The 16,085-nt window shown below is 34.7% G+C and overlaps 1 protein-coding gene across 1 annotated transcript in view; it reads left to right on the top strand.

Annotated features, from left to right (window-relative positions):
* Positions 1–16,085, top strand: part of LOC132546962 (uncharacterized) — a gene marked incomplete at its 5' end in the record, with an annotated part of 34,332 nt that extends 18,247 nt beyond the window's left edge. The window contains 5 exons of the mRNA XM_060210693.1: positions 143–360; positions 2,247–2,831; positions 11,097–11,247; positions 13,848–14,065; positions 15,985–16,085. Of these exons, the coding sequence (XP_060066676.1) occupies positions 143–360; positions 2,247–2,831; positions 11,097–11,247; positions 13,848–14,065; positions 15,985–16,085 (1,273 nt within the window). The remainder of the gene's footprint in view (positions 1–142; positions 361–2,246; positions 2,832–11,096; positions 11,248–13,847; positions 14,066–15,984) is intronic.

The following is a 16,085-nucleotide window of genomic DNA, read 5'->3' on the forward strand; positions in this document are numbered from 1 at the left end:
TCTCTTTTTTCTTTGGTGTATGTCTACAAAAGTGTTATATTTAGTGAAAGACAATGCTTTTATTAACGTGATATTTCTCTATATTTCAAAGGCAAACAATGTAATAAATGTGGTTATCTATGAACTCATTACTATATTTCAGATTATCAACGGAAGTTTTCATCGGCCTGTCAACCACGTCAACCAATTGTACTGACTACATCTGGAGCAGTGGCAAACCATTGGTGTGGAGTAAATGGAAGAGGTCAAAGGTAAATCCGGAACCCAATCGGTGCACAACTAACCAGTGTATCAGACTTGTCTCTGGAACCTTCAGAACGACGGAATGCAAACATACATATAAAGCCCTATGCGAATATGGTACGTTTACGAAAGTTTACTATCATTTCAACCTCCATCGAACGACAAAAAGATATAGATCTTATAACAGAATCGTAATTCTAACTCATAAGATAATAGACAAATAAACGCAAAGTTCTGGATCATTACGTTAATTTTCAAAAGAATTATCAAAAGCAATCATATGGGTGTATGAATCCGAGAGATATTCCACTCAAGGGCCATAAAATATGGTGACGTAAGGCTTTGCTGAGGGTTTTACCACATTTTGTGATCCCAAAGATGGAATATCCCTCTCTTACATAATGAAATATATTTTACTCTTATATCAACACCAAACGTTTGGATAAAAACGACTGCTGGCCCTCCATGTTCGTAATCATTCACTGATAGGAAAATAACTTGTGTGTGACTATATTGTATAGAGTAAGTAAACATACGCTAAAAAAATTGTTACATAGTGTACTTCATATGATCTCTACCAGGAAAATAAATTGTTTTCACTTCACAATATAGTTGATATATTTGATCGTCAATATCTCATTTTCTATTATTTTAAGTATATCGATGTATCTTTTGACTGTTTATCAATTTTTCAAGACACTGTGACGCTAACGCGACGGCAACACAGTCAAAAGAATTTCATTCTCAAGTTCAAAACTTGACGTAACACAAGATCTCCATCCCAAATCGCTCTCGATCACCATTATGACACGACTTTAGGTGCTGGAACATTTGTGATGATATTCGATGAGAGTTTCAAACCGTTTCTGTGACACAGGATTGTAGGTGTTAACTTGGTTATCTTATTATGATGACGAAGGTAAACACGTTGTGATATCGGATGAAAAGTTGAACTTGACGAGGAGGAGACAGAGGATAGTGCAGGGTTAACAGAACCAAATCAGAGTTTTTAGTGTTTGACAACATATTAAAAATCATACACCTTTTTCTTTTATGCAATGTCCTATTGTAGCACTTTAATTGTGTTTTATGGTCCGTAACCTACACCTGCAGGGTGTCGGGTACATCAAGTTCAGTCACTTTTTCGAACATTTTATTGATCAATCATTCATAACCAGGTAGTTTCACTTTTTTACCATCACTCCCATCATATTGGCCAATAAATAGCTTGAATTCTATTGAGATTTCCTAACCATTTCGGCTTTTGCAACTGCACCAAACTGGTTAGCTCATCAAATCCTTAATGTTGACAGAGTACTGTGACTTTGTTGATAGGACGTTAGCACACAACAACTGACAGATCACTGTAACAGATCAATGGGAAGAAAGAGACGATGCTTTAAGAGTAATCTCCCCTGAACTCAGATTATTCCATGGAAGGTAGAATTGTTTCACATAGTAATCTGATATGGGCAAACTTTAACTTAACGGGATGTGGATACACATAAAACCTTATTATACACCTGTATAAGTAAGTTACCGAGTCAATTACATTCAACAGTGACAACTAAACAAAAAATTAGGTATTATTCAACTATGTTTTAGAAGAATTTGAGATATCATTTCTTGTGTAAATACCTGTGTAAATACTACAAACTATTTTCTTTACCATATCTGTAATGAACTTAGTATTAACTTCGTGATTTTAGGCAATTTTTCGCACATATTCTTTGAATCCACGTTCATACACTTTCACGCGTGTTCCAGTACTGTAAAAACCACATACTAATACATGTTTGTATTCTTTCAATTTCTCCATCATAAAAAGAAATAGATCAATTTCATGATTCATGTTTTATTATTTTGTTTTAGTTTTAAATAGTGTGCAAGAAAATCCTGAACTGCATGTATCACTTATTTCCACATGTATCATATTCATTGTTTTGTTACAGTATTGGATTATATTAGTTCCAAAAGATAATCATTATTATGTACATTTTCAGTTGTGAAAACACCTTCGTCATCAACAACCATGGCAACCACTCAAATCATCAAAACGACAACCTTGAAAATGGCAGCTACCGAAACGTCAATTACATTTTCACCATTCTCCTTCTCATCGCTACCGTCGACCCTTGAAACTACATCACCAATAACGAAGACACCTGTGGACATGGAGACATCACTGATAACAACGGTTGCTAAGGAAACATCAACAAACCCGATATCAGCGTCACTTTTGTATTCGTCAACGACAAAATCAACAATAGGAACGGCTACAGCAATGGAACTTACGACATTCTCATCCACCTCTGCAACCAGCATTGTCAACGTGACCTGCATAATCAGAAAAACAAATGTAACCAAACTCAGTCATGGCGAACTCCTCGAAATCATCACTCAGCTGAAGGCGGAGCTCTCGGTCAGTAAGAATAACACATCCACCTATCGGCGTAAACGAATCAGCGTATATGAATCGAGACCATCTAGCATGATCATGGGAGGCGTGGCCTGTACAATCATGTCTGTATTGATCTGTGGGATTGTCGTACCGGACATTATCACACTGTTGGTATTTCTATTCAAATGTAGAATCAAGAAAAACGTCGTTAATCCTTAGTTTCCGAAAAGAACATTGAAAGAAATAACTTCATAACGTATTTTATTATTGCATAAATGGTTTGCCATATGCAGTGTTCGACCGCAGATCAACATTAAGAACCTAAAATTCAGTCTTTGAAAAGATCAAAGTACATTTGAATAGTCTAATTAAAACATAATGTTAGGATGTATTCTTCTGTGATCCTCAAAAGACTAACGGAATAACGAAAAAAGACGAAAATATGATATATGAAATAAGAAAGATTTACAAGGAGATTTATGACAAAAACACAAGAAGAATAAGGTGTTCCGGAAGAGTACACATTAAGTACTTCATCGAAGGCATCCGGCGTTACAACAGTCCTGAACTCCTTACATTGTTGTGCATTTTTATGAGGGCTCGGTGTTTCTTTTTTAAACCATTTGCAACATAAATAACAAAAATATATATTTTGGAAAGGATATTGAACATCTAGACCATCATGGTTCAAAACTGAGATGGTACGTAATATTCTTGTGATGGTTTTTTGGCAATAGCAGTTGTTTATCATTGCTTGGTGTCAGATATTGTCTAGCTGATTAGTAATTTACAGTGGTATCCAATTGTTATCATTTGAATACATTATTGGTCAATGAAGTAGACTCATGCACGTGTTGTAGTGTGCAGTACACAAAGTATAATATTTATATGTCCTGTTGAATGTTTTTGTGATTTTCCAACCGATTTGCTTCGATGTCGTGCATGTTTTTGAATAGTTAGTGATCTTTGTGTTGTGATTCATGTCAAAAACTGATATCTGTCCTTGAGATGTACATTTTGAGAAACATTTATAGTAATTATCAAGTGTTGCAATCATATAATAGAATGTCTTATATAATTGAGAAACCATATTACGATTATACGTTGTCACCATCAAACTTGCCATTTAGTATCAAAATCCTAATATGTAATATTAACGAAGTCATTTTTCGCCTTGGAAAAGTAGGAACTTCTGATATGTAATGTTCTTATTTTGCTCAGTTCAAACGATGACTTGTTAAAAATTCCGAAAGTTGGACACTAGTGTATTTTTAAATGATATCGATTTCTGAGATGTTAATTTTCGGTAGAACTCGTGATGTGAATGTAAACTATTGTTGCTATCAGAATTTATTCCATACGGAATATAACTTTCTCGTAATAAATTTTAAAGTCGTGGTTTTTATTATGATGTTCTTCTCGTTTCTTAATCACCAACTGCGATGTTCATAATCACTTTTCAAGCATTTTGTGTGTACCCAGTATGTCGACTAACTTTCAGAAGAGAAGACATTATCATTTTCCCGTTTAAGATTGTGTCAGTGTATCATATGTTAGATAAAATAATATAGATAAGCAGATAACATATATCATGATAGATGACAAATAATATTCTGGTCTTATTATCCTTTTTCTTTCTTCATTTTTTACCTTGAATTCGAGTTTGGATGATGAGTATGTTAACGTGTTGGTATATTTTCCTATTGTGTTTGTTATCGATATTAGCCTAGTTTTTTTCCCGCTCATCTCATCATGTTTTCATTTAGAGTTAAGCGTCTGTATTAAGTATGTTGTAAATATAGATGAATGTGAAAAATCAAAGAAGACGATTATATTGATCTTCATATTAAGTACAAAAAAATATGATACATACGCGCATCTTTAATATATCTCCGTGTAAAATAGTTCATGGATACAAACCCAAGCGGGGCCCAGTTTGTTCTCATTAGAAACTCAATTACTGGAAAACGTTGCTTTCAAAAGCACCGAATATATTGCCCTGTAGAAATAAAATTATTATATACTAGTGTATGTGAAATACAGATATATGTAAAATAAATTAAGGATTTCTCTAGTCATATTTAGAAATGAATTGTGAGATGTTCTAATGTGTTTATATGTCATAAGGTTGAACCTCGGATATGGTCTTAGGGACTGACTGGCGCATGGTCAATAACGTGATGTGTGATGATAATGTCAGAATATCCAAATGTTGTAAATAGACGTAACGTGAGTAGTTGACCGATGATCATCACTGTTCATGATAGTTCTGCTACATTGTACATTTATCTCGAAGCTTAGGTTACCGAGACTTCCCCATTTCCCTCCAAAGTATACTGATGTTTGGCGATTATGTGCAGGCTTCGACTAAGGATACACAAAAATAAGTGTCACTTTACAGAGTTTCACTAACATATACAAGGTGCAGTAATAGAAAATAGCTCCTAAGAGTGTCATAATCTTAATTGATTTCATCTTATTCTTACTCTTCACAAGACATGGAAGATGACACTTAGTGACATTCTATCTTCCTATCTGTGTCGACGTTTACAAAGAATATACTAATAGAATCATTCACTTGTGATTTGTTTTAACATTTAAATGTTTTATCTCAATTAAAAAGCAATTTTTTTAATTTTTGATGGGATGAAAAATAAATCATGAAGCCTTCTTGATATTCAAAAGTAAACAGGTGTAATATGACAACAAATTTACATCGATTGAAACACTTCTATAGACCGTCGAGTACGAAAGTTTTAGAAAAACCAATACAGACAACATACATATATATAAGGTATTCCGTATACAAAGTGCCCGAAGAAAAATGGATATAACAAGAACATTTCTTGGTATGCTGTTACATAAAAAAAACTCCTTTTGATAATCCCTGATAACAAACGATTGTTTGGTTTCAGTAAATACTATTTCCATTATTTATAGATTAACTAGGTCATAGGTTTATCTATGGTGTCAATGCATACTTATAAGTGATATCTTACAACACCATGTCTATGTCTACCTTCAGGTAACACACTGCCATGTCTCGATCTCTATCAAGAATATACCATGTCTTCATCTGTCTGACATCCAGATCTATCTTACACGAAACATGCATAGGTCTTTCTAACACCAAAATGTCTCTGTATAGCTAATATATAACATGCTTCGGTTTTGGTTACAAATCCTATCTAACACTGGGAATGTCTAGGTATATCTAACACACACCATGTCTAGGTCTATCTAACACACACCATGTCTAGGTCTCACACACCATGTTTAGGTCTATCTAACACACAGCATGTATAGATCAATTCTAACACACACCTGAAATATTTTAATGACAGCCTTGTCTACATATACACTGCAACCGATACCTTTATACATACAAAAACAGTAACCGATAACTCTAGACATATAAAAAAGGTAACTGATACCTTTAGACATGAAAAAACGTTAACCGATAACTCTAGACATACAAAAACCGTAACCGATAACTCTAGACATACAAAAGCGGTAACTGATACCTCTAGACATACAAAAACGGTAACTGATACTTCTAGACATACAAAAACGGTAACTGATACCTCTAGACACGCATAAAAGATAACTGATACCTCTAGACATACAAAAACGGTAACCGATACCTCTACATATACTAAAACGGTAACTGATACCACTAGACATTCTAAAACGGTAACGGATACCTCTAGATATACTAAAACGGTAATTGATACCTCTACACTGTGTCAATGTGTTACAGTGTGTCATTATTTACATTGAGTCAATGCGTTACAGTGTGTCATTGTGTTACAGTGTGTCAGTGTGTTACAGTGTGTCATTGTGTTACACTGTGTCAATGTGTTACAGTGTGTCATTATGTTACACTGTGTCATTGTGTTACAGTGTGTCATCGTGTTACACTACCATTCTGATATGTGTTGGTAATGTATAGGGGGAAATTCCGCTAGAATCTAACTCGTAATTCAGGATTTTGAGTACTTGAACTACATTAAATACCGAAATTTACATTTGATTACTTTCAGTCTTGAGGTAGGTAACTTGCATGGTCACATGTCAGAATGTGTCGGTTTCTTACTGAAGAACTTGGAATATGTTATCAATATAAAATATGTCCCAAAAAGACCTAACACGTAAAGGGTTTTTATCCAGGAAACATAAATATAAGCTCACTAAGTGGAGTAACCGACTTAGTATATATAATATAGCAAATGTTGTATTCCTTCATCTGTTATGAAATCACGATAACTTGTTAGTGTCTTCCTCTTGTTGTAAAACTCATATATTCACACTTGTATTAGCAATGTTGATTTACGTTTCCTACCACAGACAAATTCGTGATTTTTTTCTGAACAATTATAATTATTAGTATTTTAAGCCATTGCTCCAACTTTTATTATAGAAGTTTTTCCATCCGAATAATTGCCAATGTACCTGGCTTGGTATGAATAATATATAGTTTTGTCGGATGGTTAAATACTTTTAAAAGTCAAAGCCAACATTTGTCGTGGTATGTGCACAAACCCAATTAGTGGCAAGCCATCCGTGGAACATAAAACGTGCTCTTAATAGCCAGTAGACTACAAATCGCTCAATGGTGAACAACATGTGCGTTAAGTAGTAGACGTGTGTAAATATGGATACCTCTACCACTATCGGTTTGATTTGCGTCTTTCTGAACACAGGTAATTTTGAATCATTTTTGTTTTTATGTGAACTCTAACATTTTCACTTTTTATTTATTTTTTAATCTATTGTAATCAACATTATTTTCAATAATTAATAAAGAAAAAAAAATTATATATATATATATATATATATATATAACTGTATATCATTGCAGTCCTGTAAGATAAATGTTAAAGATACTTGCGCCAAGATTTATGCATAATTCAGTTTCACACGAATATAAAAAAAGTAAAATATTAAAGAAAAAAAGAAATTTCTATCAAAATAATTCCTATTTGAGATTCGAACCCTATCCAGTCTAGTTTTGAGTTCACCATTATCTTATTATGTCTTCGTTGGCGATTACCTAGTCTTGCCATGGATTCATGATGTTTAAAACAATATACAAACACGTGATCACCGGCACAATACAGACCAGGAGAGAGCAAACTATTGGCTCAATTGATCTCTTAAAATGTAAGCACCCATGATATTATGTATTCTTATATCATTTAACTTGTTTCCTGGATAATACTTGTATCCTGTGTATTCTTTTGTGATAAAATATGGACAGAAATTATTGACATGTCAACTAAATTCTTTTCATAATACAAACACTTGGCCAGTCTGATACAAAACAGTTTCATATCATTTTTTTTAGATTTTCATCGTAGTACTAATTCCTTCTCTACCTACACTTAATCAAAGTTATCAGTATACATCTTGATTTTAACATTTTTAACAGAAACGATTGATATTATATTCCTTAGTTTAATAACATGTTGCAGTGTCATTAAATGCGATATGTGTGGTCAGGAATGATAATAATTTTAAAACATTTTACCTCAAAATATAGTTGTTTGCCGTCGCTTTTTAAGGACACAGCATTTTTTTCTATTTAACTCACACACTCATCGAGAAAAGTCACCAAATTAGTAAAGTGGAAAATTATATATTTATGTTTCCATGGCAACAGTAGTAAGAAGTCTCAGTGCTTGTTAACTGTATAATACCTAAAAGTTATGCTCTCGCGTGACGCGAATTGGCCACAAAATGTCTTTTCCAAGTATAATCGCCATGTCAGGCCACCGCCGAACATGATTTGCTTTCAACATTAAGTTTACACTTGCCTTGTTCAGACTGGACCACTGTGATGATTGTGTAATAAACGGAGATAAAGGGGGAAAATAAAGAGAACTTTGATTTTCTAGATCTAACTAAACTAAACCAGTTAAACTGTAATAACCTGAACTATACAGAAGGAATAGATTTTAATTAGCCTAGCCCAATCAACATCAGATTGGCGACATACTTCACATTGTTGGTACAACACATTAAAATCAGAAATGATAAAAATGTTCGTTCTCTCCATAACTAATTTTAACCAGTACTTAAAGATTCTGATAAATTCTGTATTTCTATAACAAACAGATCAGATCTCCATATCTAAATATATTATTGTTTACAAAACTTTAAATGTGACCATTTTTTAAGAAATGCTGCATGAAAATTTCTACACCACACTAGCATATCATTTGATAAAGATATTAAAAAGAAATCACTGTGATATTTTAGAAACAAGTTTGTATATTTGCTTTAATTTGAAAAATCACTTTTTGAGACCTATTTGAAAGTTACTGGGAACGTTGCAGTTGCTTAGCAGTCTTGACAAAATATGCTTGGCATTCATTTTTTCTTTTAAAACTGATGCTAGCTATATTGCTTCCCAAGTTTTCATATTCTACATATATATATATTTGTTACCATGGTTATCACACTACTGAATACTCAAAAGTGTATCTTTTTCAAAAAATCACATTCAAAAATTTCTTGAATTTATTTGGTAATATGATTGAAACGCCCATATCAGTGAAAAACAATTTTGTTCGGCTACAAGCTCTATTTATGTTTGAAAATGTAATTCAAAATCAATAGAAAGAAATTTATAAACGATACATGGAAATGAGAGATTATTTAAAAATAATGATGTTTATCATATATCTGATAGATTAAAAACAAGTTTTATATATATTCTGAGCATTGTTTTTATACCAATAAATCTAACCACTGTATGCAGGTTAATAAATTAGTAAATGGAAAACAGGCACATAATTTCATGACAGGATTTGCTTTTACATCAAATAGCTTAAAGCCCTTCATAATACTGATAAATCAAAATTTTGAATTTTTTCTATAACAATTCCTGAAATATATAAAACAAAAAAAAAGTAACGCTACTTTATTCTGTGATTAATTAATTAACTCCTTCATAAATGTTACGAAATCATGTAATTCAATAATAATAGAAAGAAATTTATAAAACTGCAGTATGGTTCATTATAAAACTTTGCGTTCAGTTGATTTTATTCGACTGTAATAATGACGTAGTACTGATAAATCAAATGTCTTGTGACTAGCTGTTGGGGTCATATATACTAAACAAAAAAGAAAGGTAACACCACCCCTTCATAAAGTCAAGGGTATGGCCACCGTTTGCGAAGTATTTTAACAGCATTGCCGTTTTCGTCGCCGATGCGAATTCGAGGAGAGATGTTGTTCCATTCAGCGATCAAGGCTTGGGCCAGCTCCTGCAAGTTTGACGGCTGATTTTGACGTTCTCTCACGCGTCGCCCAAGAACGTCCCAGACATGCTCAATTGGTGACAAATCAGGTGATTTTGATGGCCAATCTAACACCTGTACGTTATTCTGCTGCAAGAAAGTTCTGTCAACGCGACTGGTGTGCGCTGGTGCGTTATCCTGTTGAAAAATGGCGCAAACGCCATGGCGTTTTAAGAATGGCAGAACCACTGGTCTTAAAATTTCGTTCCGATACCGAATGCCGGTTAAATTGCCATTTAACACAACAAGCCTGGTACGAGTCTCCCCACAAATACCACCCCATACCATTACACTTCCGCCGCCAAAGCGGTCCCGTTCTGCGACGCAGCAGTTCGCAAAACGCTCCCCACGTCGCCTCCACACTCTGCGCCTTCCATCACCGTGTTGCAGACAAAACCTGGACTCATCTGAAAACAGAACATTGCTCCATTGTCGTAAGGCCCAACGACGGTGAACACGGGTCCAGTTACACCGATTATTACGGTGACGTCGCAACAAATTGGGTCCAGTGTAGGGACGCCGCGCTTTCAATTGGTAGGCCCTCACCTGTTGCGGACTGTTTGGGGGGACACACGACATCCAAACGGTCATCCCTGGCGGTCGTCTGACAGGGTCGGCCGCTTCGGGAACGATCGGATGTTGACCCAGTTTGGTTTAAACGACTTACCAACTGGCAAATTGTCTTCACACTGCAACCAAAATGCCGTGCAACTCGACGGCGAGATTCCCCAGCCTGGATCATGCCTACAGCCCTTTCTCTCTGTACTTGTGACAGCCAGGGCATACTGATAAAGTTGATAGATAGCAAGGTTCGGTGATTTCTAAGTCCTAAGGATCTAAGGAACAGTTGTCAGTTTGAATGTTTATGAAATTCAAGCGAAGATACAAGTTAGTCGCAGAAAACCTCGTGCAGCTCTTTCGCTAATACAGACTTTCACGCTTGAATGATTTTGGTAACCCCCTTGGATTTTGTAATGTAAAACATTCCCATTTTCAAACATTGCACAAACGTCATTTTGTTTTCACTCATTTACAGGTATTCGCCAAGGAAACATGTTAACCTTTCTTTTTTGTTGAGTATATTGTCATAAATATAAGAAAAATAAATATTTCGAATTAAGCATTTTTTTCTCTCCTTTTTGCAGTATATGCATTAGAATCACCATTCTTCCTTAGCAACAGCACAGGCAATTGGTCAGAAGGCGAATCCTATTGTCTGGAACACAATGGCCGATTTGTGACCATTGATACACAAGGAAAATATGACCGTATTTTGGATTTGGACAACAATGACATGTAAGTAAACATACTTTATAGGCCATTGTTTCAATGTTGATAAGCTCAGATATACTACACAGACTATAAGTTCAGTTTGCATTTGTGAGTCATAAAACAAATTAATATAACACAATGTATATTTCTGCCTCAGCTTGTAGATTGATGCATCCCGTTCATCTGTTGTATATTTTCATTGTTCTTTGCGTACAATAGGGATACTGTGAATTCTTCATTTTCGCGGTGGATTTCTTTATGTTAATTTCGTGGATACACCTGTTACACGAATTCATATTTCCACAAATAAGAAGATTGATTGAACTAAATGTTTTTTAAAAAGTAATTGTCCATAATAATTATAGATGAAACAAATACTTGAACATTTTTTATTGTTTGATGGAAATTAGAGGTTATACCTGTTGTCATATCACGATTTGGATTATCGTTATATACTGGCTGTCTGCACCTATTTGAGATAATGTAATGAGGCATAATTTTAACATGAGTCGAATTCGAGTAATGAAACATCCAATTCGCTATCTCATTTTATATTTTGTATATTTTATATACATTTAAGACTAGCAAGAAAAGATCAGCAATTTTATTATCATTATTTCATAATTTTAATTCCAAATCAATTCAACGAGGGAATGGTGTATGAAAAAAAGCAATTTTAACATTGAGCATCTGGAAAGTGTGGAATAGTTAGTTAGTCAGTCAGTCAGTCAGTCATCTAGTTAGTTCGTTAGTTAGTTAGTATTTTAGTAAGTTAGTTAGTTAGCTAGCTAGCTAGCTAGCTAGTTAGTTAGTTAGTTAGTTAGTTAGTTAGTTAGTTAGTTAGTTAGTTAGTTAGTTAGTTAGTTACAGGTTTTACATCTCCCGGACTCCTCCCGTCGCCGGGCACTGTCTCACCGACGAATTTCATTCATATCACCCTCAGATGAGTGGAACTATCTGTAGCGGTTTATGTTTGATTATGTTAGTTTTTGAAGACTGCTTCAGATCCTGATAATGCCTTATCCTTCTTCTAGCAGACTGAAACATGTCCAGAATTCGAAAGAAGAGATTAGAAGCCTACAAAGATTCGGTTTAGGTTAAGATATTTTTAAGTCCTTCAGGTACATTAAAATTTTATGGCCTGAAAAGTCATAGATTGATCTTTAGTGTGTGAGAGTGGACAGTTCACATACGAGCTATATGTAGAAAGAGAATATCACAATGGCATTCCCTGAAGGTTCAGCGTCTTCGGCTTCATCAACGACACCTGACACCCAAGTTATGTTATAATCGCAAAAGAGAATAATATTAATCTTCGTTTACTAAAGATCCAGCTTTTATATCACACATGGGAAAAGTTTAATCATTTAAGTTGAACTGCTATAATATTAAGACAAGGCAGATAAAGCCCTGTCCCTATATTGCTCCATTCGGAACTTCTTTCTATATTCTTTGTTTAAAGTAAAATAATCATGAATTAACTCTTGCTCGCTACTGTCTGGTACCAAATCGTTGATGATAAAAGTTTAGAAATGTATTACTGAGAGGAAGACTTAGATGAAAACCAGTTAAGAAAATAAATGAATTCGCTCTGCCTTCACTCCCAACCCCAGTCCCTAATACTGCGGTAATCTGATAAGCCATACTTTGAGTGCCTAATTAAGTTGGCCACATACGATAAATTACCACACTTGTTTGGAGTATGTCTTCACCACTTCTAAATGAATAGAGAATATGTAATAGTGTATTCTGTACAGCACGAGTGGAAAATACAATAATATAAGAGAGTGAAATATCATTATTTGTCATTATTTAAGACATTTATAAATATTTTCTTTTTACTATTTTTGTAAGAGCGCCAAAGCCAAATATCTTGCATATTACGTACAGATATAGAAGAACGGAGCTGGCTTTGCTATTCACTCATTATAACTTCGCAGTACGCGCAAAAAGAATAGATAGAAAAGATATATCAACACAAAAATATATTTTAATGTAAAACATTCAGAGAGAGTTTAACCTGTATCAAGTTATTACGCGGATGAAATATAGCGGCAACCTAGATAGCTGTCGTTGTCACTGACATGAATATTTTTAAGATATCAAAATCAACTTTCATGACCTTCGGCTTGGAATTTGGTTTGACCCCGATAAGATTATTAGAGCTGCATTGTTTGCTGACCTCCATAGAAATGAAAGTTTACCATGGATATGAATAACGTGTGTGGGGGGGGGGGGGGGACGGTGGGTGTGTGTGCGTGTGTGTATGCGTGTGTGTGTCTATGTGCGTGTGTGTGTGTGTGTGTGTGTGTCTATGTGTGTGTGTGTGTGTGTGTGTGTGTGTGTGTGTGTGTGTGTGTGTGTGTGTGTGTGTGTGTGTGTGTGTGTGTGTGTGCGTGTGTGTGTGTGTGTGTTTTGTTTGTTTTTTTTTTCTTCTTTTTAACCAGACTTTATTTTGTCAATTTTATGAAATGATTTGTGTTCTCTTTTTTCTTTGGTGTATGTCTACAAAAGTGTTATATTTAGTGAAAGACAATGCTTTTATTAACGTGATATTTCTCTATATTTCAAAGGCAAACAATGTAATAAATGTGGTTATCTATGAACTCATTACTATATTTCAGATTATCAACGGAAGTTTTCATCGGCCTGTCAACCACGTCAACTAATTGTACCGACTACATCTGGAGCAGTGGCAAACCATTGGTGTGGAGTAAATGGCAGGTGGGAGGAGTAGATCCGGAACCCAATCGGTGCACAACTCAACAGTGTGTCAGACTTGCCTCTGGATACTTCAAAACAACGAATTGCAAAAATATGCTTAAAGTCCTATGCGAATATGGTACGTTTACGAAAGTTCACTATCATTTAAACCTCCATCGAACGATAAAAAGATATAGATCTTATAACAGAATCGTAATTCTCATAATCATTCCTGGAAAAAAGTGGAAGATACAAACCAAAGAGGCCATTCAGATGGTCCAAATACGGTGAGATAAGATATTCCGTCAACCCGATAGACTAATAGACAAATAAAGTTCTGGATCATTACGTTGATTTTCAAAAGGATTATAAGAAACCGAGAGATATTCCACTCAAGGGCCATAAAATATGGTGACGTAAGGCTTTGCTGAGGGTTTTACCACATTTTGTGATCCCGAAGATGGAATTTCCCTCTCTTACATAATGAAATATATTTTTCTCTGATATCAACACCAAACGTTTGGATAAAAAAAGACTGCTGGCCCTCCATGTTCGTAGTCATTCGCTGATAGGAAAATGACTTGTGTGTGACTATATTGTATAGAGTAAGTAAACATACGCTAAAAAAAGTGTTACATCGTGTACTTCAAATGATCTCTACCAGGAAAATAAATTGTTTTCACTGCACATATAGTTGATATATTTGATCATCAATATCTCATTTTCTATTATTTTAAGTATATGTATCTTTTAACTGTTTATCAATTTTTCAAGACACTGTGACGCTAACGCGACGGCAACACAGTCAAATGAATTTCATTCTCAAGTTCAAAACTTGACGTAACACAAGATCTCCATCCCAAATCGCTCTCGATCACAATTATGACACGACTTTAGGTGCTGGAACATTTGTGATGATATTCGATGAGAGTTTCAAACCGTTTCTGTGACACAGGATTGTAGGTGTTAACTCGGTTATCTTATTATGATGACGAAGGTAAACACATTGTGGTATCGGATGAAAAGTTGAACTAGACGAGGAGGATACAGAGGATAGTGTATGGTTAACAGAACCAAATCAGCGTTTTTAGTGTTTGACAACATATTAAAATCATACACCATTTTCTTTTATGCAATGTCCTATAGTAGCATGTTTATTGTGTTTTTATGGTCCGTAGCCTACACCTGCATTGTGTCGGGTACAAGTTCAGTCACTTTTTTATTGATCAATCATTCATAACCAGGCAGTTTTATTTTTTTACCATCACTCCCATCATATGGGCCAATAAATAGCATTAATTTTATTGAGATTTCCGAACCATTTCGGCTTTTGCAACTGCACCAAACTGGTTAGCTCATCCAATCTTTAATGTTGACAGAGTATTGTGACTTTGTTGATATGACGTTAGCACGTGACAACTGACAGATCAATGTAACAGATCAATGGGAAGAAAGAGACGATGCTGTAAGAGTGGTCTCTCCTGAACTCAGATTATTCCATGGAAGGTAGAATTTTGTGACATAGCAAACTTATATGGGCAAACTCTAACTTAACGGGATGTGGATACACATAGAACCTTATTATACACCTGTATAAATAAGTTACCGAGTCAATTACATTGAACAGTGACAACACGCCAACTAAACAAACATTTAGGTCTTATTCAACTATGTTTAAGAAGAATTTTAGACATCATTTCTTGTGTAAATACAACAAATAGGTATTTTCTTTACCATATCTGTAATGAACTTCGTGATTTTAGGCGACTTTTCGCACATATTCTTTGAATCCACGTTCATACACTTTCACGCGTGTTCCAGTACTGTAAAAAACCACATACTAATACGTGTTTGTATTCTTTCAATTTCTGCATCATCAAAAGAAATAGATCAAGTTCATGATTCATGTTTTATTATTTTGTTGTAGTTTTAAATAGTGTGCAAGAAAATCCTGAACTGCATGTATCACTTATTTCCACATGTATCATATTCATTGTTTTGTTACAGTATTGGATTATATTAGTTCCAGAAGATAATCATTATTATGTACATTTTCAGTTGTGAAAACACCTTCGTCATCAACAACCATGGCAACCACTCAAATCATCAAAACGACAACCTTGACAATGGCAGCTACCGAAACGTCAGTTACATTTTAA

The sequence above is a fragment of the Ylistrum balloti genome, unplaced genomic scaffold (assembly GCF_031769215.1).
Source record: "Ylistrum balloti isolate Yb309-2 unplaced genomic scaffold, AGI_CSIRO_Ybal_v1 Utg369924, whole genome shotgun sequence".
Lineage (NCBI taxonomy): Eukaryota > Metazoa > Mollusca > Bivalvia > Pectinida > Pectinidae > Ylistrum > Ylistrum balloti.